Source organism: Chiloscyllium plagiosum, chromosome 2 (genome assembly GCF_004010195.1).
Source record: "Chiloscyllium plagiosum isolate BGI_BamShark_2017 chromosome 2, ASM401019v2, whole genome shotgun sequence".
Taxonomy (NCBI): domain Eukaryota; kingdom Metazoa; phylum Chordata; class Chondrichthyes; order Orectolobiformes; family Hemiscylliidae; genus Chiloscyllium; species Chiloscyllium plagiosum.
In genome coordinates this window covers 77,976,494-78,002,354 of record NC_057711.1, presented here as the reverse complement: position 1 = coordinate 78,002,354, position 25,861 = coordinate 77,976,494, and the positions used below count along the sequence as shown (strand labels likewise).

The 25,861-nt window shown below is 40.0% G+C and overlaps 1 protein-coding gene across 6 annotated transcripts in view; it reads right to left on the bottom strand.

Moving 5' to 3' along the window:
* The window catches only part of vps13a (vacuolar protein sorting 13 homolog A), a 421,720-nt gene that overhangs the window by 84,667 nt on the left and 311,192 nt on the right, over nucleotides 1-25,861 (bottom strand). For 5 of the 6 annotated variants that reach the window (XM_043712521.1, XM_043712528.1, XM_043712537.1 and 2 more), the window contains 8 exons: nucleotides 21,995-22,227; nucleotides 21,533-21,686; nucleotides 20,972-21,118; nucleotides 15,713-15,794; nucleotides 15,122-15,191; nucleotides 9,053-9,164; nucleotides 8,158-8,271; nucleotides 3,056-3,198 (listed from right to left, as the gene is read on the bottom strand). In XM_043712521.1, the coding sequence (XP_043568456.1) occupies nucleotides 3,056-3,198; nucleotides 8,158-8,271; nucleotides 9,053-9,164; nucleotides 15,122-15,191; nucleotides 15,713-15,794; nucleotides 20,972-21,118; nucleotides 21,533-21,686; nucleotides 21,995-22,227 (1,055 nt within the window). Of the gene's footprint in view, nucleotides 1-3,055; nucleotides 3,199-3,503; nucleotides 4,999-8,157; nucleotides 8,272-9,052; nucleotides 9,165-15,121; nucleotides 15,192-15,712; nucleotides 15,795-20,971; nucleotides 21,119-21,532; nucleotides 21,687-21,994; nucleotides 22,228-25,861 lie in introns of those variants that run through there. The other variant, XM_043712552.1, reaches the window with a different exon arrangement.

Sequence of the window (25,861 nt, the reverse complement as noted above, 5' to 3'; positions counted from 1 at the left end):
GCCGCAGAGTGCAGTGGAGGCTGGGACGCTAAATGTCTTCAAGGCAGAAATTGATAAATTCTTGATGTCACAAGGAATTAAGGGCTACGGGGAGAATGCGGGTAAGTGGAGTTGAAATGCCCATCAGCTGTGATTGAATGGTGGAGTGGACTCGATGGGCCGAATGGCCTTACTTCCGCTCCTATGTCTTATGGTCTCTTATAAGAAAGGGAATGAGAAAAGTGATAAGAAGCAAAATCAACAGCCAACATTAAACAGGGCCACAGTGAAAAATAATCGAGTTGGGACATTGCAAATTCTCATTGCAAACTGGGGAGATATGGCTGGAGGGTGACCAGGAATCGGAACTGAACATTCAGGGTATTCAGTTTTGAGGAAGAACAGACAAAAAGGAAATGGCGGTGGATTTGCATTGATGGTTCAAGTGGAAATTAACACATTATTGAGGAAGGATATTGGCTCTGATGTGTGATCTGAATGGGTAGAGCTCAGAAAAGGGGCTAATGTGGGTTGTATATAGACCTCCAAGCAGTAGGGGGTGATGGCAATGGTATTAAACAGGAGATTAGAGGTGCATGTAATAAAGGAACACCTGTCATTATGACTTTTATCAACATACATATTGGGCAAATCAAACTCGTAACAATACCATAGAGGAAAAAAATGGTTTGTTTTCCGAATGGTAGGCATATGCTGCAAGGATCAATGCCAGGACCTCAGCTATTGATATATATAAATGATTTACTAAATGAGGAAACTAAATGTAATAATCTCCAAACTTACAGATGACAAAACTTGGTAGGATGGTAAGTTGTGAGGAGGATGCAGACCTAGTGGCAATGCATGGCAGATGAAGCGTAATGTCAATTAAATGTGATGTCATCGACATGGTAGCAAAAACAGGAAGACTTACATCTGGCTATAAATTGACAGGAGAATTTGCAATGAGATCTCAGTGTCCTTTTACACTAGTTGCTTAAAGTAAGCAAGCAGGTGGAGTGGGTGGTGAAGAAGGCAAATGGTATGTTCATAAAGAATTTGGGTACAGGAGCAGGTATATGTTGCTATTATACAAGGCCTTGGTAAGACCATACCTGGAATACAGTGTGCAGTTTTGGTCTCCTTTGTTGAGGAAGCAGTACAGCCAAGACTTCCAGGACTGATTGCTGGCACACCAGGGCTGACTGTTGAGAGGTTGAATCAGTTGGATTATATTCACTTCTGTTTAGAAGAATAGGGGATCTCATAGAAACGTCTAAAATTCTGACAGGGTTAGACAGGGTAGATGCAAGAGATGGTCCACAACCAGAGACCAGAGTCTAAGAATGTGGTTAAACCCACGTTAGGACTGAGAAAGATGTCTTCGCCCAGACAGTGGTGAGCCTTTGGAATGTGCCACCACAGGAAGCAGTCAGCACCAAAACACTGCATGGTTTCAAAAAGGAGTTGGAGATCACAACTAGGGACAAAAGGGATCAAAGGACATGAAGGAGAGAAAGAAATGGGAACAGACAATTAAGTTGAATGATCAGCTGTGATCATACATGGTGGAGCTGACTCTGAGGTCTGAATGACCATTGCAGGTGAAGTGGATAGCGAAGCGGGTTACCTCAGATTACAACAGGATCTTGACCAGATGGGCCAATGGGTTGAGAAGTGGCAGATGGAGTTTAATTCAGATAAATGCGAGGTGCTGCATTTTGGGTAAGTAAATCTTAGCAGGATGTATACACTTAATGGCAAGGTTCTAGGGAGTGTTGCTGAACAAAGAGACCTTGGAGTGCAGGTTCATAGCTCCTTGAAAGTGGAGACGCAGGTAGATAGGATAGTGAAGAAGGCGTTTAGTACGCTTTCTTTTATTGGTCACTGTATTGAGTACAGGAGTTGGAAGGTCATGTTGCGGCCGTACAGGACATTGGTTAGGCCACTATTGGAATATTGCATGCAATTCTGGTCTCCTTCCTATCGGAAAGATGTTGTGAAACTGGAAAGGGTTCAGAAAAGATTTACAAGGATGCTACCAGGGTTGGAGGATTTGAGCTATAGGGAGAGGCTGAACAGGCTGGGGATGTTTTCCCTGGAGCGTCGGAGGCTGAGGGATGACCTTATAGAGGTTTACAAAATTATGAGGGGCATGGATAGGGTAAATAGACAGTCTTTTCCCTGGGGTGGGGGAGTCCAGAACTAGAGGGCATAGGTTTAGGGTGAGAGGGAAAAGAAATAAAAGAGACCTAAGGGGCAACTTTTTCACCCAGAGGACGGTACATGTATGGAATGAGCTGCCAGAGGAAGTGGTGGAGGCTGGTACAATTACAAAATTTAAAAGCATCTCGATGGGTATACGAATAGGAAGAGTTTAAAGGGATATGGGCCAAGGGCTGGCAAATGGAACTACATTAGGTTAGGATATCTGATCTGCATGGATGAGTTAGACCCAAGGGTCTGTTTCCATGCTGTACATATCTATGACTGTACATGTGACAATGAATAGGTAACGATTGTGGCCTTGCCAGAAATGCTCAGATCTCAGAGACAAAGAAAACAGTAGTATCTTAAGAATGCACCAAATTTCTTCACGGGAAAATTCCAGCAGCAATTTTTTGTGTGTCAATATATTTTAAACAAATAACAGTATAATTAAAGGAAGTTTTTGAGAGATTAACCTAAGGGACAAAGGTATGCTGGACTTTATTTGTTTGAATTTTGCAATGAATACTTTGAACTCACATTAATAAACAGGCGTGCTTCAGCTTAATGTTTGAAACATAGTACCTTCAAGTAGTGAAGTTGTCTCTCAGTACCACACAATAACGTCAGCCGAGAAAACAACGGTACCCTCAAGCATTGCAGACCTCTCTAACTTCTGTACAAAACATCAGTCTAGGTAATACATAGTCAAGTCCTAGAAGGTGCACTGTGAATTTGCAAGCTGTTAAATGTTTTCACTAAGTAATACATTGTTTGATTTTGTATTCAAAAGCCACTATTGCAATCCTTAGTGTGTTTCAATAATGTACACTGAATAATTACAAAATCATGCAAGTAATTCACATACTTGAAGACAACATCTTGTACGTCAGTGAGAGTTGCTCCAATGCTTTTCAGCAACAGGTTCAGAGATTGCACTGGGATCAGTTCTGCTTCTTGTTGTTTGTTACTTTCTTCACCTCCAGAACTAATGGAGAAGCTCAAATGTAGCTACAAGAACATAAACATTAACACAAGAAAATGATAATTAATGAAACTCTTGGCAACAATGTTGAAATGCTATCAAGTAATTCTGGCAGTAATGGTCAGAAGCTCGAATATGTAGTTTTTGTTGCCCCATAAAACAGTCTAACAGAAAATCTTAGACAATTTTCATTTTGACTAATTTGACCTGAATTTCAGAGTCAGGTTATATGTAATGACAAGCACTCCTGGAACCTTGATATGATGCATTCTTCTCTAGAATTTAACTTTGTGGAGAGTCCCTTAATTCTTACAAGATTTGAAGTGTCAATTGGATCATTTGAATCAATGGGCTTTGACGTTATTCTGCAAGAGATTCTCTCAAGTATAATAATAAATCAGGCACCTCCTGTATGTAGTATAATTATATAAAGTACAATTGGGTGAAAATTAATTACAATCACAGTTTGCACAAGAAATGAAAAGAATGTTATTTTCCATTAAAAATGTGCTGGCCTGATGTAGTATCAGGCTCCACATCTTACCCAAAACAACACCTGAGCCCGAATTCAGAAGTACTGCACTCCCATCATTTTTGTGCGTGCATGTGTGACTGACAGTGTGCAAGACAGACAGAAAGAAATGGATGTTGTTTACATCCACATTTAAAACTGTAGTTGCCTTCTGAAGGAGGAACAAACTTCATCATGGGATTTGAAAATTTGAGCGGAGGGTCAAAACTCGCCCAGGTTCTTTGGAGATGTCAGGAAGCCTGTTGGGATTGTGAAAGAGTTGAAATGTACGATTTAAAAAGAGATAGCCTTTGGCATTGTCAAGCAACTTAAATCTTTTGCTCTTTGAATTTAAAGTAAAGGCTGAAGCTGTGAAGACAGTTAGCTAAAGAGGACTGTAAAAATAGATTAGCAAGCTCTAGATAGGCAGTGCCAGACATTTGAGGACTTATTAATAATTCCCAAAGGTACATTACATTGGGAAGGAAAGACTATAAAGATGAGCCAATCCATTGCTATAGACGTTGAAAGGATGGCGTCAAAATCAAAGATGAGGAATGCAATCTCGAGGAAACTAGGGAAAGATCAGAAAATTAGGGACATTTTAGAATTCACTAACAATGACTAAAAAGGAGAAAACAAATTGAGAGTGTAAACAAGCAATAAGTATAAAACGTGTAAGCTCCTATAAGCATTTAGAAATAGACTAAATAGCTAAAAGGTGGGCTCTTTGAGTATGAAAAATTAACAGAAAACAAGTAAATGACAGACTCTGAAGAAATTTGTTTTAGATCCATTTTCATGGCAAAACAATCAGTTATGTTAGAAAATGAGGGTCCCAAAGAGAGGGAGGATCTTGCAATAGTCATTATAATTAGAGATAAAAATACTTGGCAAACATATGACACTAAAGGTTCAGGAATCCTGGATTTGATGGCCTGCCTGCTCAGGTCTTAAAACATATCCATTTATCATAATTTTCCAGAATTCCCTAGATTCTAGAAAGTCCTATCATATTAGACCAATCCTACATATAACACTGCAATTCAAGCAAGGAGGGAGGCAGAAAGCAAAACATAACAGGCAAACTTTTTTCATTTGCAGTCAATTGTATTGTTGAATGAGATTCCAGTGTGCCATGGTTTGGAATGATTTTCCTCTCACAATTTTCCACTTTGCATCTCATTAAGCAGGCAGCCAGGTTATTTGGTGCCTTTTCCGGAAGAATGGTGGAAGCACTGTCCCTGCTGTGATCTTCTAGTGCTCATCCACTGCACCATTTTCTTTTTAGCCCAGTGGCACATCAATTTAGATGCTACAAAAAACAAGAACGGCCCTGTCACTGTGGTGCTTAATCATTATGAGATAGAAAGGAAAGCTCCTATCCTGCTTTGCAGAGAGGGACCTAGTAATTCTGGTGGATGAGGTGCTGAGGGGAGACCTTTCCCTTTTCAAGTCCTAAATGGCTTACCCCATATTCTTGGGACTATTGTATGCATCATGTCCACTACCGCCCTCACACACATCATTCTCTTGAACTTATCACCATTCCTGTCCCCTGTGCTTCCTACTTTCTCACTAGGGATACCTCACCATTTCCCCTGTTCATACATCATTATTAATTTCTCATCCATCCATTCCCATCATATTCAACATCTCCCTTTGTATCATAGAAGGTAAGACTGGTTCATTACTGGGCAAAGGTAGTTGGCAGGGGTCAGCTCCGTTTCATATGAGGAGTAAACACTTGAATAAGCCAGAGAAGTATACAACTGTTCATGTGAGGATGGGGAGACCTCAGTAGGCAAACAACATGGTAAGCTTCACTGTACTGTACAGAGCTGTTTTGCTCTCCAATTACCTCCACTGTTACCTCATGCCAAAAATTAACAAGCTTTTATTCCTCTTAGATAGCTAATTCCATCTCTTGACTGACGCAGGCAACAGCACCACCCATCAATGCTCTATAAAAAGGCCAGTGTTAGATATCCATCTGCTTCACCTCCAACACTGAGGAGGAAGCTATTGAGCCCTCAGAATGCACGAACAAGGCTTTCATCTGCACCTCTAGTGAACTATCACCTCGGTGGGCACATTTTCTAGATTAGACATGTGGGGGAATATTCTGAGCACATAACAGACACATCTCTGCAAAGGCTGGAGAAGAAATGCCCCAGGCTGTTTGGCACTTAGGAGGTTGGAGGAGATCAATTTCTTGCTCAGTCCTGGGCAGATGAGCCCTCAGTTTCAGTCATTAATGACTTGGTCAAAATGCACACACAGAAACAAGAACAGCAGGCAGGTTTGTCAGAGGCACTCCAAGTTATACTGAAGGATGGAGAAGTCTCTGATGTTACCAGTAATGTGCTGTCTCTGGCAGACATGCCATCTGGCTACATCCATGGACAGGTTGGTGACACCCTTGAACATCTAGACCCAGTTCACACACTTCTAAATATTAGCAAGGAGCTGCACTCCACTGCTCTCGTCATAGGTCTCAAGATCAATGGCAAAGTGAGAAGAGGATGAAAGACCTCAAACTCACTCCAAGTGCCCCACCATCTACTCCTTTGCCTGTTATTCCAAAGAGGCAGAAGTTCAAGTTGAGGTGATGAGCCTGCATCTAAGAAAAAGACCTCGGCTCTCAAGGCCCAAATGCATCAGGGACTGTCCAAGTCCTTGAGACCATAAGGGTGAACTACACAGCCAGCTTTCTATGCACCTTTGTGGAGGTTTTGATTGCACTTAGGCATAGTGGGAGGCAGAGGAAGAGGAGAGTTTACACAGGGTATACAGTTGGCATGGGTAAAACATCATTGTAGATAAACTTTCAGTGTTCAAATGCGTGCTATAGAATGATTTTCACTGCTGGACTGGTCAAGACCCACCCATGCAAGAGATGAACAGTCTTTTTAGAAATCGATTCCAGGTCAAACCGGAGTACCTGGTAGGCACTGCTACCTCACACTGCCAGGGATCCATCTGTGGGTGAACGTCTGTGTGGAATTTGTACTGGATGCTTTGCTTTCCTCCCACAGACTAATGGATTAAATGGCCTCTTTTCACACTGTAGAGTCTATATGATTCTAAGCAGTGCCTCTCTTTCACAAGTCTATTTGGCTGCAGATAACCTCAAGTGCTAGGAATCCTGAAAACATGACATTCAGAATGTGTTCTCAAGTCTAATCTATTTAAATTACCCACTGAGGTGACAGTATCTGAGCTTGATGGTGCAGGAGACAGCTTTGCCACTACTTCATAGTGTGTTGCTTATTCCTCAGAAGTGGAGGAGCAGCTGTTGGCCAGAGGGACAAGTTTCTAGTGGGTACAGACCATTTTAAATGTTACTAGTGGCTGCAGAAACAGTGTAATGAGTTGCACAATAGGGGTAGAAGCTTCAACATATTAAGCACCTACACAATGCTTTTGAGGAAGCAGTGCAGTATGTCATAATGAACCTTTCTTGGTTGCCAGGACATGAAGCTCTGAACATCCTGCATCAAGGATTCTGTCTTGATTCTGGTGAGGAGACTTTTGTCAGCGATCCTGTTATGGTTTGGCTCTTTCAGCTCTATTGTGAGACATTTTCTCTTGAGATGAGACGAAGGGAGGGATTAAGTGAGATACAAGTACTTGGCAGAGATACAAGTACTTGGCACTTTTAGCTATTAAGAGCGGATGCAGGGGGAGCAAAGATGGGCAAGTATCCCAAGTGAGTAAGAAAGTAGGAAGTGCAGTGGATAGGAAGGATAAGACTGGGGAAATGGGATGTACAAGAGACGAGAAAAGATACTGCTGCCTTGGTGGGAGCTTAGTGCAGTAGCAGAGTTGGAATGAGTGTAAGGTAGCAGAGAGAAAATTGTAACACTTATCCTTGCAGAGAGCAGAACATAGCTTATCGCTTATGGCATGGCTGAATGTTTCTACATATCATGGAAACAGCATTGACCTGGATGGCAACTTCGGACCAGCTGATAGAATCTTGTGCTATGCTCTCCTCCGGCCATCCGGGGGAAAGAAGATGGCCTTCATCTCCACTACCATCTTAAATTCCTAGTCAGCAAAGTGGGGTGCTAATTTGCTTCTAGAAGACATCGCCTTTCCAGTTCTTCAATAACATGAACCACGAAGGACAGTTCTTGACTTGCAGCTTTTGAAAAGGTGCACAGTTGAGAGTTTAATATGGGACTAGCAACAGGAATTCCTGAAGGCTCCAGCACGAGTGAGCATTTTTACAATTGCTGAGTACAGGTAGAGTAAATGTGGTGTTGTGATAATATGGTACCTACAGAATGAGGTAAGCAGTGTATAATTCTATGAGAAAAGAAACCCTTCATGTAGTTCCCTGAAATCGGCAGTTACATTGTGGGAAAATACCATTACTATATAAACAAGAAACAAGATCTTCAAAGCTGATTATAGCTTTAATAAAATCGTACATTTATTCAGTGAAATACTTAAAATGTTTACTTACTTTGATAGGTGAAATATGGAAATACTCATAAAGACTGACAGGTGTGGTGTCAATGGCAGATTCAGTCAACAGCTCTGTTTGAATATACTCAAGGTCCTTTTTGAATAGATCCAGCTTAAAAACAAAGTAATTCAACAAATTAGATGTGGAATTTATAAATTAGAATTGCATTACTTCAATGTCACAAATAGCATGGTTAACATTTCGTAGCACTTTCTTCTGAATTCTGATTGGTCGTTCAGATTTTGAGTATTTTACACACGTTACCTAAAAATTAATTGCACACATTTAAAACCTCACCTAAACAGGGAGATCTGGGTGAAATGAGAAGGTAAGTTGTAAATATTTTAAATCTGACCCCAAGCAACTTCGAGACTGCCCAATGCTGGTTTTAATTAGGGAAGAGGGGGCATGCGATCAACTTACTCTCAATGGGTGGGTTGAAGCATTTTTAAGAAAATTGCGTACCTTCATTTTAGCAAAGCTTCTATTTCTAACCATTATTTGTTGGATTTCTCTGCTGTCTGGAAATTGACAGCTAAAAAAAGGTAAGAAAATAATAACAAAAGTGCTTCACGGTTCTGCTTGTGGATTAGGGAAAGTGCGGGTCATACATTCAGCAGAGGGCAGGCTTTACCTATAGGAAGGCCCCAGGAGCACAGAGTTTGGAAAAACTTAATGAATTGGATAGGTATTAGATGGGGAAGTGATTGACTTGTTTTTGACTAATGTAGCTATCTGCTGCCTCAAATCTGCAACTCAAAGAAAATGCATTTCTATCCAAGTAGAAATACTGAAATTACAAACATCTTAGAAGTAAATGAAGAGGTATTAAAATAAACACAAGTTAGATATCTTTTTGTTTTTACTTATTTTATGTATGTTTGTATTATACCTTTTGCTCTGCAAGAACTGTATCTGTTGATTGAGTGAATAGGTCCATCACAGCATAAAGAAAACCAAGATCTAACTTCAGATCCATTTCTTGAATTAGGACTTTAAAATACCTGTTGCAAGTATATAATATAATCTTTATGAAAAAAATATTTCAAGTTGAAATAAATGCAGCCAATTAAAATACGTTCATCATAATTATAACCAAAATACTGCTAATTCATCAACTGGGCAAATTAAAATTAAACAGCCCTTGCTATAGATGGTCCATTGTTTGTATCCCATTTTAGCTTTGTCTGGCAATCTGCAGCATTCTTGTTTAGATTAGATTAGATTCCCTACAGTGTGGAAACAGGCCCTTCGGACCAACAAGTCCACACCAACCCTCCAAGAATAACCCACCCAGACCCATTCCCCTACATTTACCCCTAACTATCTAACACTATGGGCAATTAAGGATGGCCAATTTACCTGGCCAGCACATCTTTGGATTGTGGGAGGAAACCTGAGTACCCAGAGGAAACCCACGCAAACACTGGGAGAATGTGCAAACTCCACACAGATAGTCGCCCTGGGTGGGAATCGAACATGGGTCCCGGGCGCTGTGAAGCAGCAGGTCTTTGTTTGAATTTGTTTTACTTCTTCATTACATTTTTTTGTCTTTCATTATGAAATCTTTCTCCTGTTGCACACACCTCCCAGAGTGGAAAAATAATCAGGAGATACTGTAACATACGTGAGCTAAATAACCTTGCTAGATAGTGAGTGGTGCAGTTACTTGGGAAGTAAGCAGGAGCAATTACCCAAGTTGGGAAGGTTCTGGAATTGGGTCGTGCATATTCTTCTTGCTGTCATCCTATGTTTTATAAGTAAAATGTGGATTCATGTGAAAGGTTGGAGACAGGTTGGAGATTCAAGAAGAGAAAGTAAAATGATTTTATTCAGGACCTATGTGAGACAATCGTTGAACCTAGTCATTGCACCTTCACGATTGGAAGAATTAGACAGTTTGCTTTAGTTGGTAATGCACTTGTCTTAAGAGTCAAAAGGCAAGAATTCAAACCCCAGTTCAGAATGAGAGCATGCAAATTAAGTTGACACTGAATGGGCTGAAATGTGGGAAGAAATAGAGCAGGAATATGGCAGTCGAACCTGCTCTGTGATTCAATTCAATAATGACTGATGACCTAGCTCAATTTCCTCAGATACCTTCTTTTTTTTATTCATTTGTGGGACTTGGGCATTGCTGGCTAGCCAGCATTGTAGCCCATCCCTATTTGCTCTTGAGAAGGTGATGGTGAACTGCTGCCTTGAATTGCTGCAGTCCACATGCTGTGGGTTGACCCACAATGCCCGTTAGGAGGGAATTGCAGGATTTTGACCCAACGAATGAGAAGGAACAGCGGTATATTTCCAAGTCAAGGTGGTGAGTGGCTTGGAGGGGAACTTGCAGGTGGTGGTGTTCCCAAGTACCTGCTGCCCTTGTCCGTCTAGGTGGAAGTGGTCATGGGTTGGGAAGGTGCTGTCTAAGGATCTTTGGTGAATTACTGCAGTGCATCATGCAGACAGTACACACTGTCACTAGCATCCAGAAATCTATCGTTTCTTCTTGAACAAGCTCAATGATTGAGCTTTCATGGCTAACTGGAGTAGAAAACTCCAAAGATTCTGGTGAAGAAATACTTCCTCACCTCAGTCTTAAATGGTTGACTCCTTATTCCGAGAATATGTCCCCTAGTTCTAGATGCATCAGTCAGGGGAAATATCCTATCTTGATTCATCCCATCACTCGCTAAGAAATTTCTAAGTTTTAATGACAACATCCTTAGTTATTCTAAACCCCTAAGAATGCAGGCCAAGTTTCTTCAATCTGACCTTAAAAGAATTTGCCATCTCAGGGATTGTCTGTTGATCCTCTGCTGCCATTCCATGCCTCTTGCCATTTATAGCAAGTATGCTCTTTCAGATAAGAACAACAAAAACCGCACACAGCATACTAGATTTTCCAGTGGTCAAATAGTTTTCTGTAGCATTGGTGGGATTTTTATATCAGAAGCCTATGGAAACTGATGGAATGCCAGGGAAATTGAAAATTTTGATAGACAATTTCTCTAAGACTGGAGCCCTCAAGGAGCATCCATTTAAATTGGAGAATTCAAAGGATTCTGCTACTATTCAATAAATTCCAAGTGTTAAACTGAATTTGAATTTACTTCACACACCCATCGACTACATGCCCCCCCACTTCTCACCACCTACCCAGGATCTGACTCCCACTACTCCAACACTTAATCCTTCTCCTCTCTCCCCCAGGTTGTGAAAAAGAAGTGTGCTTTGACTTCTGATTATCCTGTTCGATGAGTGACTTGTCAGATTTAAAGTATGCTCCACAGTTCTGAAGGAGTCCAAATTGGAATCGCCTGTCAGAAATGCAGAGTTCTTTCATATTGGAATAAGGAATGGAGTGACAGTCTGAGTACAGTTGCCACTGTTCAGAAAATTTGACCCAATATTCCAGGGTTCACCAAGAGTCTGTACAATTGCATCAAGACAACTTTATACCTGTAATCAAATCCCTTGGAAGTAAAGTTTAACATGACATTTGCCTTGCTAACTGCTTGCTGTAACTAAGTGCAAACTTTTAGTGACCCAAGAACAAAGGCACCCAAAGAGCAACTGACAAAAGAAGAACTGTCTTTCAAGTGAAACATTCAGCTAAGATCATGTTTGTTGCTCATAACGGATCCAAAAGACTCCTAACACAATCTGAGGTCAGACAATTTTCTCCAAAACTGATTCTCCAAAACAGCTGTTGATGTTTACCATTTATCACTTAGGACCTTGCTACAAGTGAAACAGCTTCCATAACAACAGTAACTCTACTTGAAAACAATCTGGCAGTACCAAGTGCAAAGATGTTTTTATAATGTGCAAATAGTGGCAATAAAGATATATTATAAAGTTTTTCCTCCAAAATGGGAAAGTACAAAGATCTCTATGGATAGGCAATTAGGGGTTTTTGCAAGAATCTGGTGAAATCTTGTCAGAGTAATAATCTTTTTTTAAAAATCTAGCGTTTAAAAGAATGCAACATGAAACAGATTTAAAATTTAAAGAAGTTTCTATAACTAAATTATTACAATAAAACTTTACCGTTGCTTGAAGTAAAAAAAATTCACATATCCATATTTCTCATTTTGTTTTAGAAAATTATTGAAACAGAAACGTGACCTTCAATCAAATTTTAACCATTCTATATGTTGAGTTGATGCAATTAGCCTACGATGATGAAAGTTTAAAAAAATGTCTTTTTCCTGAAATAACCGATCCTGGTATCCTAGGTAAAAGCAATTACTGCAGATGCTGGAAACCAGATTCTGGATTAGAGTGGTGCTGGAAAAGCACAGCAGTTCAAGCAGCATGCAAGGAGCAGGAAAATCGACGTTTAGGGCAAAAGCCCTTCATCAAGAATACAGGCAGAGTGCCTGAAGGGTAGAGAGATAAAATTTTGATCTCTCCACCCTTCAGGCACTCTGCCTGTATTCCTGATGAAGGTCTTTTGCCTTAAACGTCGATTTTCCTGCTCCTCGGATGCTGCCTGAACTGTTGTGCTTTTCCAGCACCACTCTAATCCAGATCCTGGTATCCTGTCAAGTCACTCTTTATTTGCACGTGCATAGTACATGGACTCTGACCAGCTAGATAAGAGCCAGTCCCTAAAGTGTGGAGACTCAGACTCCTGTTTATATCTGCCAGCCAGGGTTCCCTGATTGGTCCAGTTTAACCCCAATTAGGGATCTCATACTCAGTGGGATCTACATGAAAACTTTGTTCCAATCACTTTTTCCTAAAAGATCAAGCAAAGTTTCTATTAGTAATATGATTTAATGGATTTATTGCTGACCAAATCAAAAGCAGAATACTACAGATAATGAAAGTTGAAATAAAAATATCAGATTGTGGAAAATCTCAGCAGTTAAGACAGGATCTTTGGAGATAAAAGAAAAAATCATTTTAGGAAGAGTCAGAGATGTAGAATGGAATCTTCCCAACCACTTAACAACACAGGCACAGGTGAAAAATTTGGGAGAATTCTGGGAGAGCAACTGTAAGGTGGTTCCCAACTTTGACAGCAAAACAAATCCTGTTTTCCAACCAAGTGTCGAATAATGAGATATGACTGTTGTGAGCAAGCAGAAAGAGACCAATTGGTTTGCATTACCATCCTTATTACCAAATCATCTCACTTCACTGATATGCTGTTTCCCATTCTCTCACCAACCAGATAGAAACTAGACAGCAACAATTCCTGAAATGAAATTCAGAGTGATAACCTGGCAACTCCAGTTCACCTTCTTGGTTACCTTGCACCAACATCTCAGGGCCCGCTCCATGGAAGCCACTGGCCACACTACGCCCCACCCACCAAGACCCAGGCAGTCCCATATCAGCAAAGTGGGATGCCACTTTCCTTTTAATATGACTAGGCAATTCATAGGAACTGTTCAGGGCAGTTATAGATTGCCGGTGCTTGACCAGGTGCATGACTGAAGGTACTACGAGCACCAGGACTCCTGGGAGTTTCTGGCAGTGGCCAGTATGTCTCTGCCCGTGGCAAGTGGGAAAGTGCAACAAATAGAACATTATAGGTGTACGATGCCTGGGTAATAAGGCAAGTTTGGAAGATAGCGTGACAAAATCCACTAGGATTGGCAGAGAGAAATAATCCATGAAACTCACTAACATTTATAATTGGCTGATTTCTGGTAAAATTAAATCTGCAATATTAATTAGAGATGCAAAGTTACATGTAACTTCTCCCAGACAAAAAGGTCAGAGACTGAAATGTTTACTCTTGTCACATATCGAGCAGAGCTTCTGAGTATTTCCAACATTTGCTGTTTTGATTTCAGTGCTGAACAGCTTGTTTTACTATCTTACGTAAGCAGTCACAGGGCAGTATTTAGGAATCACAAGGAAGTTCAAAGCCAGAGCATCATGTCTTCCAAGATGTGGACTATTCAGAAATACTGTGCAGATTTTAATTAAATACTGTTTTCAATCTTGGTATAAAAATAAGGCTTCAAGGTGATTTATTCAAAATTATTCTGCATAAGAAGAACTGAGTAGATTATAAAGAATATTATCAATAGATTGTTTGAAAATTTCTGTTTTTCAATTATTTTATGGGTTTAGGAGTTGTCAGCAAGGCCAATATATATGGTTCATTCCTAACTGAACTCAAGGTGGTGGTGATGATTTGCCTTCTTGAACCACTGCAGTTCCTTATGTATCACCACATCCATAGTGCTATGGGAAGTTCCAAGATTTTGATCCATTGAAAGTGAAAATATAGTAATTGTTTCAAACCAAAATGATTTGCAGTGCAGAAGGAAACTTATAGGTGCTGATGCTCCCATGTTTCTGCTACCATTGTCCTTCTAAATGGCAGTGTGTGTCAGTCTGGAAGGTGTTATTGAAACAGCATTAGGGAGTTGCTTGTAACAGGACACAATATGTTAGTGGCAGAGGGAGTGGATGCTTAAGTTCCTGTGTAGGGTGCTGTTCAAGCAGACTGCTTTGCCCTGAATGCTGTCAGGTTTCTTGAACATTGTTGGATCCATATCAATGCAGGCAAATATTCCATCACACTCCTGACATGAGCTTTGCAGATGGTGGAAAGGCTTTAGGGAAATCAGATGATGAAGTATTCACCTCAGAATTTCCAGTTTCGCACCTGCTGTTATCACCACAGTATGACTGTGACCTGTGCAATTCAGCTTCTGATCAATCCCCTGTCTGTTGTGGAGTTCCAGCGATGGTGAAGTCATTAATTTCAAGTGGAGATGGTTAGTTTCTCTCTCTGAAATGATCAGTGCCTGGCACTATGTGGCATCAATGTTAATTGTGAAGCCTGAATATTGTCCAGATCTTGCTGTCTTTGGGCAGAGATTGTTTTAGTATCTGAGGAGTTGGTACTCATGGTGTTGAGTATGGTGCAGTTGTCAATTAACATCCCCACTTTTAACCATATAATCATAGACAAAATAATTTCAAGTTTATGACTTACCTAAAACGAGATATATCAGACTTCCCTGCAAACCTAGTGATAATACTGACATCAGCAAAAGGCTTTGGTGCTATTAAAATAAAACAAATATTAAAGAACTGTATTTTTTTTTCAAAAAAATTCAATTACAGAATTGTTTCTCATATTCTAAACTGAATGTAATATTCTAAAAATATTATTTTGATTCAGGAGTTTACATTTCATTTTTACATAAACTTTGGAAAGGAGATAATAATTTCCTGTAAATACTTCTAAATATCACAATATAAAAACTAATACACAAAGTTGAGCTCAAGTACTTGCAGGATTCCTAAATCAGTGCTGCAGGAATCTTAAAATTACAGTTGAAAGAATCAAACAAATATAACTTTTTAATAAATGAAGATTCTGTAACTCCAAGCTCCACTGACCTTAATCAGCACGATCAAGTTTAATTTAAACTGCAGCTCATAGCCATGTAATAGGACATTCAAAATTTCAACGAGTATCCATATGAATGAAAACATATTTATTTATGCCATTTACAGAAAACATCACATTTAACATATTTCATTACAGCAGAGTGCATACAATAAATTATATAAAACCAACCTGAATCCATGGTGACTGATTTGGGGGGAATAATTGGATAAAACGGAAAAGGAAAGATGGCCCCAGACAGCTGATTTTGTATCTTAGAACAGAAACAAAAGTAAAGTAGCTGTTTAGTTCAAAAATAATAAACATTATCCTGATAACATAAATGCAATATTAATATCTTCATTCAGCACAAAATTAAAATTTTAATGATGAGAATTAAAAAACACTTGCTCCAAAATAACTAAAATATATCTAGAATTTAAAGCATCTCACGGTGACCAAACTCTTATTTTAAAAGAGGAAAAGAGAGACTTGGAATTTTCCCAAATTCTCAGCTTTCCTCTCCACTAATGATCACAAGCTTTGCAACTCGTAGAGAAGAGGCTATTGAAAACATTGAAATGGAAAATTTGGCAAGTACAGGTCTCTTCTTGTGTTCCGTTATTCATTGCCAATGAACCATTTGAGAAAATTGTTAGCTTTGACTGCAAGTGCCACGAAAGCTCCAAACACCTACTGTGTCGTTTCTGTAACAAAGTCAGCCAGGTGGACCTCTTAGAATGAGTTCTTGGATTGACTTTGGTTTAACCCTTAATGAAATGCTGAGACACTGTTTGGTATGTGGGATTAGTGATGTAACCAGGCAAAAGTGCTACATGCTGAAGCCCAATTGGACTTCAAACAGACACTACAACTGGTTTTGTAACTGGAAAATGTGGCAAGTGGAGCATGAGTTACAGCATATTCTGATGGAAGTTGACACCCTTGCTAGTACCACTTGAGTGAAGGCAACTGCATAGCCTCACTCAGGACATACCTGGAACAGAGGGCGGCACAGTGACTTGGTGGCTAGCACTGCTGCCTCTCAGCACCAGGGACCCAGATTCGATTCTGGCTTCGGGCGACTGTCTGTGTGGAGTTTGCACATTCTCCCAGTGTCTGCGTGAGCTTCCTCCGAAAAATTGTGCAGGTTCGGTGAATTGGCCACAGTGTTCAGAGATGTTAGGTGCATTAGTCAGGGGTAAATACAGGGTAAGTGAATGGGTCTGTGTAGGTTACTCTTCAGAGGGTCGGTGTGGACTTGTTGAGCCGAACAGCCTGTTTCCACATTGTAGGGACTCTATGAATCTCTATGAGAGACTCTAGGTCAGCCTACAGGAAAATCCCAAAACAACGCCAAACCTCGGCCAAATGGATAAAATTTTCTTCAGGAACTAGGCTGGCAAGCCATTCTACTTGCTGCTGGTATGTGGACTTGAGACAGCAAAAAAAGATTCCCACTAGAGCTAAATGGAACAAGAGCACTCATAGGCCGATATCCAGGAGAGTACACACTGGTGTGGAACAGTCAAACTACTCAGCAACATCCAAACCAGAACCAATCAAACTAAACATTTGGTTAAATGGTCACCCAGTTCTAATAGAGGTTGATACCAGTGCAGCCATTTCAGTGATCATCAAACTAGTCTTTAACAAAATTCACTCTGGACTCCAACCCTTAAATTTGCACAAGGCCTCACATAGACTGAGAACCCATACAAGGAACTGTCGTAGATTCAGGGTACAACTTAGGCTCCGATCTCGTGTAAGAAGCAGCTGTTTCAGTTACAACTCACTACAGTAGAAGACTCAGGCCCAAGCTTGATGGGGCAAAATTGGTTAAGAAAGATTGACCTAGATTGTCTCAACATTTTTTAATTAGAAAACGGGTGCCTGAGTGAAGTCCTGGGTAAATACCTGGATGTTTTTCCAAGGAGGTCTGGGGATGATCAAAGGAGTCAAGACCACCTTGCATATTGACTAGGAAGCAATTCCACGATTTTGAAAGGCCACACCCAGTACCATTTGTCTTATGGGCAAAAGTAGACGCAAAAGTAAAAAGGCTGGAAAACGGAGCACCAGACAATTTCACCCCATTAAGCTTGGGCTCCAGTATTTTACTACCATCGGTGGTAAATGAATACTTGCAAGTGCAGTTAGATGCGTATTCCCAGAAATATGCTACAGTAAATACCCATAAGGGTTTGTACCCAATATACAAGAGTGGGGTATTGCCAGCATATGCAATTTTTCAGCAGACAATGGAGAACACTTTACATGATCTACCTCAGATTGCCATTTATGACATACTAATAATCAGGAAGACTAATAAGGAGCACATAGAGAACTTGGACACAGTCCTTAGACATTTCTCCCCTCTGGGTGTACACCTTAGAAGGGAAAAAAGTGTATTCCAAGCATCCCAAGTGACCTATATGGGCTACAGAGTTGACAAGACTGGTTTACACCCAATGGAAGATAAAGGGAGGGTGATCAAAGGTGCCCTGGCTCCCACATCTGTATTGGAGCTTAGCTCTTTTCTTGGGCTGAGGAATTATTATGGAAAGTTCATACATAACCTGGCCTCCATCCTGGCACCTTTGCATCAACTCTTTAAAAAGAGTCAGCTTTGGAAATTATCACATAGCCAAGCCATAGCTTTAAGGTAAGGGAAGAAACAGCTATCATCCTCCAAGGTGTTGACACACTATGATCCCAAATAATATCTGGTATTGATATGCGGTGCCTCCCCCGTACAGCATCAGCGTATTATTAGCTCATAGATGGCCCAATGCAGAGGAATGCCCAAGACCGTATGCAGCCAGGACTTTGGCTGATGCAGAGCATAAACCTGTCCAGACAGAAAAAGAAGGTTTGGCAGTCATATTTGGAGTCAAGAAGCTACATCAAAACTTATATGGATGTAAATTTGTAATAATAAGACCACTAACTGTTGCTAGATCCTAAAGAGTCATACAGAATGGAAACACACCCTTCGGTCCAACCAGTCCATGCCAAGCATGTTTTCAAACTGAACCAGTCCCACCTGCCTGTGCTGGACCCTATTCATGCAGTTATTGTTTTTACCTAGTTGATTTTAACCCTACTGCGAATCCTCTTGCAAGGATGCCTGCCTTGAAGAAGTTTTCTTCCTCATCTCTACAAGAATCTCAGGGAGTCTCTTTCCCACTGCAACTCCCAGGTCATTTATACTACTTTCTCTCCCCCCCCCCACACCCTCTATTTATCGCTCCAACCTTCAGGCACTCTGCCTGTATTCCTGATGAAGGGCTTTTGCCTGAAACGTCGATTTTACTGCTCCTCGGATGCTGCCTGAACTGCTGTGCTTTTCCAGCACCACTAATCCAAAATCTGGTTTCCAAAATCTGCAGTCATTGGTTTTACCTATTCATGAATCTATCCAAATATCTTTTATACACTGTAATTAACCCACATCCACTACTTTCACTGGCAGTTCATTCCACAGACAAACCACTCTCTGTGTAAAAATATTGTCGCTCATGTCCTTTTTAAATTTTTCTCTTCTCATCTTAAAAATGTCATCTAGTTTGAACTCCGAGGGAAAAGAACCTTATCTTTCACCTTATCTATGCGCCTCATAATTTTATAAATTTCAATAAGGTCAAGCTCCTACACTCTAGTGAGAAAAGTCCCAGCCTTTCCAATCTATTTTATATCTCAAATCATCCATTCCTGACAACATCCTGGTAAATCTTTTTGAACCCTCTCCAGTTAAGTAATATCCTTCCTCAAACAGGGTGATCAGAACTGCACATCGTTATGGCATAAGCACATTAACAATTTTTCACAGAATCCCTACAGTGTAGAAACAGGCTCTTTGGCCAACAAGTCCACAAAGACCCTGCAAAGAGTATCCCAACCAGACCCATTCCCCTATCCTATTACTGTACATTTCCCCTGACTAATGCACCTAACCTATACATCCCTGAACACTATGGGGAATTTAGCATGGCCAATTCACCTAATTAGCACATCTTTGGACTATGGGAGGAAACCCACGCAGACACAGGGAGAATGTGCAAACTCCACACAGTCACTTGAGGCTAGAATTGAACCTGGGTCCCTGGTGCTGTGAGGCAGCAGTGCTAGCCACTGAGCCACCATGCCGCCCAGATACTTTTGATACTGCAGGTTAAACAAGGAGAGTGAACATAACAGTTGAGATAACTAAACATTAATGTTCAATTTATAGAATCCAAGATAGGATATTAATATTGTTATCAAATCATGTATGTGAATGATGACATTCTAAGGATGCGGTGGTGCAAAATCCACCAAAAAGCCTCCATATGCCATCTAGAAAGGCCCTGCAGTCAAAGACCTTCAAGGCCACAAGCATCAGATACACACTTACACAACAGAATCCAATTTCAAGATTCAGCATTTCACAGATTGCAGTTACTGTGCTCCTAGACAGCTCAAGTCTTCAGAGGTACTGGTACTCCGTCACTTTCAAGTATCTGAGCCTTGCTAGATAGGGTCTTATCTGTTGTCCTGATTTGGAGGTGCCAGTGTTGGACTGAGGTGGACAAAGTTAAAAAGCACACCGCACCATGTTACAGTCCAACAGGTTTGCTTGGAAGCACTAGTTTTCAAAGCACTGCTAACCTGTTGGACTATAACTTCGTGTTGTGTGATTTTTAACTATATCTGTTGTCTGACAGCTGCTATTGACTTTCCCCTATAGGCGTTTTGGCAGAATTAGTTAAGCTAACTTGACTGACCATAGGGCACAGCTGTCCTTTGCCAGCTACCATCTTCCTTCTCCTTCTCCTAAGAACTATTCCAATTGGGCACAGTGACATTCACCACAAATGCTACTGCCCACAATTTTTCCTTCAACATTTCCTGGCTGTTCCATTGCTTAGAAAATTTCCCAGCAGAGTTTTAAATTGAAAAATAACAACTCTCCTTGCCTTGTTCTGCTAAAGTCAATCACAGTCCCAGTTGCAGCTTTTAAAACGCTTTACAGCGTTACCACTAAAAATGTAACCACTTCCAAAAAAAGTTTCCCCAAGCACCCACTGAATACTGTAATCAACATATATTCTGATCAATGCAGATTGACTTCTATTTCAGAGGCTGGCATACTAACATCAAGTTCACAATCTGACATCTTTACACTGGATTTCAGATGTGTGGGGGATAGCAGCAGTCCTGATCTCATAACATAACACTTAAGCCTATAAATCAATAACATGCAAAATTAATTCACTGTTCTCAGAATTCTAACATCTGTAATATTTCATTTTGCTATTTAATTCAATACTCCTCCTCCCTGAAAGTTTGAATTAGACAACATAGAAACTCAGACCAAAGTTATGATAAATGATTCTGTTGCAAACTTTAAACAATTCATGTACCATTTGCATACTAACAAAGGTCCTATGCTATCAGATTTTAACATACCTGGATCTTGTAAATTTGGACTCGGAGAGATTTCTGATGAGTTGAGACAGTATACTCTATTTTTATAGCTGGCAGGTAATTTCTCCTTATTGGTACTTCAGAAGGTTGTAAGAGCTTCATGTCCATGCCATTTGGAGTTAAAAGTGCCTTTTTGTTTGCAAGAGATAAAAGATGCTTCTGAATGTTTACTTTCAAAAAGACATTTTTTTTTAAACTGAATCCAAATAGTCACTTACAATTTGACTTCATCACTACAAATGATGTAGTGTGATTTGCTCTCTTCATTCAGTGTCATTATAAAATTGACAGACTAAATTGAGGAGACTAATCACACCATGAAACAAAAACCAGACCATGAATTTCCCTACCCATTTATTTCAATCCGCATGAAGCAAGCGTTAATTTTGATGGAGGGATTGGACCTGTTAATAATACTAAACTTAATTAAGCAATTTAAGACGACAGGTTTTTTTATGTAATTGAAAATGTTGCCATCCACTTCAATTAATTATTAAACTACTCAAATACAAATGATCAACGTAAGCATAATTTTCAACTGACCTGAAAATCACATGGAAGTTCAGCAATGTGGCTCTCTTGAGGAGAAGACTCTATATATTCTTTGTAAACCTGCTCCAGCTGAGCTGTTTGCTTTCTACTCATTGGTTTCCAGCGCAATTTCGCCTTGGGTTTACTTTCCCAAACAACATCAGAACTGAGTTGCAAACAGAATAACAAACATGTAAAATTCTTCAAAATTGCATTCAATTATCCTAACATCAAAAATCCTGATGTTACAGATTCTATTATTAATACAGCATTCATTATGAAATGTGTGGCATTCAATGTGAAATAAAAATACAGAGATATCAAAAATTGTTTGAAATTTTCTATTTCTGAATGGGAGTAGTAACTTGTGGTCAAAAACCATACACTTTAGTAACAGGAACCATGAGAAAGCTGAAGGTCAGGTTCAATAATGCATTACATTTCACAATAACCTGCTACAAAGCACGCATTCACCTTGTTATACCAATGTAGACCACTTCTTGCTTTGTTGAATTATTAATCAGTGAAATCCCCAAGTTCTGCAATGACAGAATGATCTCCTGTTCTGCTTGCTCTGCTTTCTCATTTTCTTGAGTAAGTCTGAATGTTCCTTCATCATCCGTGAACACAATGATTCTCTGCAGACCCTCAAAGAAGGATGCTAAATAAATCTTCCCATTTTCTTGAGGAATCTCTGAGAATATATCCTGAAAGTAAAGTAGTATATCTGAACATTGAATCTCCTTTGCAACTTTGAAAATTTTTTGCTATTAGCATTGCAAATTAAACAGCAAAATTAATATTAAAGAAAAGGCATATATTAAATATGGTGAGAGAAAGAGAGAGAGAGCGACTAACGCAAGAAACAAGATTGGTAAAGATTAAAACAACTACACAACTAAATTAAGGAAAGAAATATTTTACAAATTTATTAACATTCAGAAAACAAGATAGGAACGCGAAGGATCAGAACACCACGAACCTCAGAGTGTCGGGGAACGGGAAAACATAAATTGTTTCCATTGAACCATAATAACGTTACAGCCTTCAAAAAGATCATTCAGCCCATTGTGACTGCACTGACTGAATAAATTAGCCATTCACTCTAATCCTACTTAATAGCACCTGGATCTTAGACTTGCAAGTTACAAGGCTTCAGGTACAGATCAAAGAAGTTGATGTCTTCTGTCTCAACCACCAAACGGGATAGCAAATTCCAGAAACCCACCACACTGTGTGAACAAGCTGGTACTCATTTTCCCTCTAATCCTTCTGCCAATCGCCTTAAATCTGTGCCTCCTGGTGATTAGCCTTTCTGCTAGGGAAAAATGGTCTTTCTTGTCCACTCCATCCCAGTCTCTCATTATTTTGGGCAACTTGATTAAGTCAACCTTCAGCTTCCTCTGCTCAAAAGAAAACAACCCTAACTCACGCAACGTTTCATCATATCTACAATTTTCAAATCCTAGCAAGCTTCATGTAAATTTCCTCTGTACTCTCTCTAGACCAATTATGACATTTTTATAACATCGTGACCAGAACTGTACATAAAACTCAAGTTCTGGCCCAGCCAAGGTCTTGTATGGTTACAGCATTACATTGCTACTTTGGTATTCTGTAACTCGCACAATGAAGGAAAGCCATCATGTGCTTTCGGTACCGCTACCTGACTGTCCTAACATCTTGGAACATATGCACTCCAAGGCCTCACTTCATCTAGCCCTCTGCACCTCCCTTTTATTGTACATTTCCTCGCTGTTTACCCTTCCTAAAAGCATTTCTGCACTCACTCAACCATACCATTAATATCTTCCAATTTTTGATCGTTCGCAACTTTCTTTAGTAATAGTTACAAGAGACTGTGGGCATGAAGTTGAGATCAAAAGTTGCAGTAATTTTAGGAAGGGGGGTGTGGGAAACAGAAGGAATGGCCAACCAAACTTAGAAAGGATTAAACTCTTACTCTAGATGGATTGAATCTTCATCTGTTAGAGGTTAGCAAAAATGCAGCAGAGATACATTCACATGTAAATAAAGTCAGTAGGAAAGAGGATAGTCCCAGAGGCCTTGTGGACAGCTAGTGAGATTTCTTTTTAAAAACAGGAAGATGGATCAAGTCTAGGGTACCAGGTAGGAACAGAAATTATAGGCCTGGTGCTATGCTTCAGCATGTTAACTGAAATTCAGTTGATCAATAATAGTTTCTCCTCATAGGCGTGAGCATCACTCCAAAGACTTGTGTACAAATATCTAGACTTACAATCAAATGCAGTATTCATGTGAGTGCGCAGAGTTACACATCGAGCCTTTAAAATAGAGGTTCAATCAAGGCTCTCCCAGATGGGTGTATCAGATTTCTTCTAATAATTTGAAGATTGGAAAAGAAATTACTAAAACTATTCTCATTAAAACGTTATGCTATTTGGGAGACAGTATACTTAATTAATGCTGCATTTCTTACAACGGTGCTAACACTTAAGTATATCACCGGCTGTGAAATGTTTTGGACGGTCCTAAGACTGAAAAAAAGTTCTATGTAGATGTTGCTAAAATAATTATTTCATTGAATAAATACAATACAAGTACAAAGAGGCAGCTACATTGTAGCATTCTTCAACTTCCCAATGTTCCTGCTCCTCAGCTTCTCACTAAATAGGTGCTGGGAAGAGTTGCTCTCTCATAATCGTTCTCTCAATCGTTATACAGTTTAGAGGATACTACTGCAAAACTTGAGAGACCTGCTCACCTGAGTAGTGGAAAGTTCTTTGAGTAGTCCAGACAGAAGCATCCTTGTAGACACCCATGATATTCTTTGTAATATGCTACGTGGTAATATGGCTTTCATTTAATACCTACTGCATACAAATGCATGGGTGCCAGACTATGTTATGAGTTGTGGTATAAGTGGATAACCTTCATCACCCAGAAGTCAGTGGTAACCTCTCATTGTGGTTCAAATATTGGTGGCTACAGAGTGAAGAAATTCTGATTACTGCCAGAACAAAAGGGACTCATCGATCTTATACACTATCTGAACAGTGATAAGATAACTGCTGTTTAGAAAGACTTGTGGATAAGGTTTCAGTAGGAAACCATTCTTCCCTTCCTCCCTCTTCTAGCATCATATTTTGTTCTGCATGGTTTTTCAATTCTCAGTCATGTTTAATACTAAGTAATTCAGAAGCAACTTGTTAAATACATTTAGATAAGTACAGGACAGTACCAAAAAATGCATATATTTGTACCAAATAGAATAAATATTAAAGCAACACATAATTGTTGGTGAGAGTTAATTTTGTGAAGTCAAGTAGAAGTGGTTTTGGAAAATGGTGGCACTGTCATGAAATCAGCGCTACATATTGATTAATGTCATAACTTGCATGCTATTTATGTTGCCTGATATCAACACTTCCTCTGGCAGCTCATTCCATACACGCACCAGCCTCTGCGTGAAAAAGTTGTCCCTTAGGTCTCTTTTAGATCTTTCCCCTCCCACACCTAAACCTATGCCCTCTAGTTCTGGACTCCCCATGCCAGGGAAAAGACCTTGTCAATTTGGATAACATGGATAGCAAAGTCAAGCAACTTTGCTATTGGCTACAGCTCCGCCTTCAACATCGTAACTCCAAACAAACTCATCTCTAAACTGTGACATCCTAGCTCCCCCTCTAATCAGATCCTCGGGTTCCTGACTCACAGACTACAATCAATAAGAACAGGTGACAATACCTCCTCCATCATAATCCTCAAGACCGGTGCCCTGTAAGACTAAGTACTCAGCCTCTACTATACTCCTTACATACTCATGACTATGGGGCCAAATTCCATAGGTCAGATCTAAAACAAGACAAATTCCTTGCTTAGTGGCATGGTTTAAAGACAGCAATCTCTCCATCAACACCAGCAAAACAAAGGAGTTGGTCACTGATTTCAGGAAGCTGAGTAGAGGGCACACATCTGTCTGCATTAATGATGCTGAGGTAGAGATGATCAAGAACGTCAAGTTCCTGGGACTGATTATCACCAACAATCCGTCCTCGTTCACCTTCATCAATGCAATTTTTAAGAAAGCACAACAACTTCCTTCGGTGGCTAACAAAATTTGGCATGTCCACAAGGACTCTTGATGATTTTCATAGATGCACCATATAAAGCATTCTATCTGGATGCATCACAGTGTTGTATGGCAACTGCTTTTCCTAAGACTGCAAGAAACTACAGAGAGTTGTGAACACAGCTCAGTCCATCATGCAAACCAACCTTCCATTCACTGACTCCAATTATACAACTATACTTCCCACCACCTTGGGAAAGCAATCGATATACTCAAAGACCGGGTGT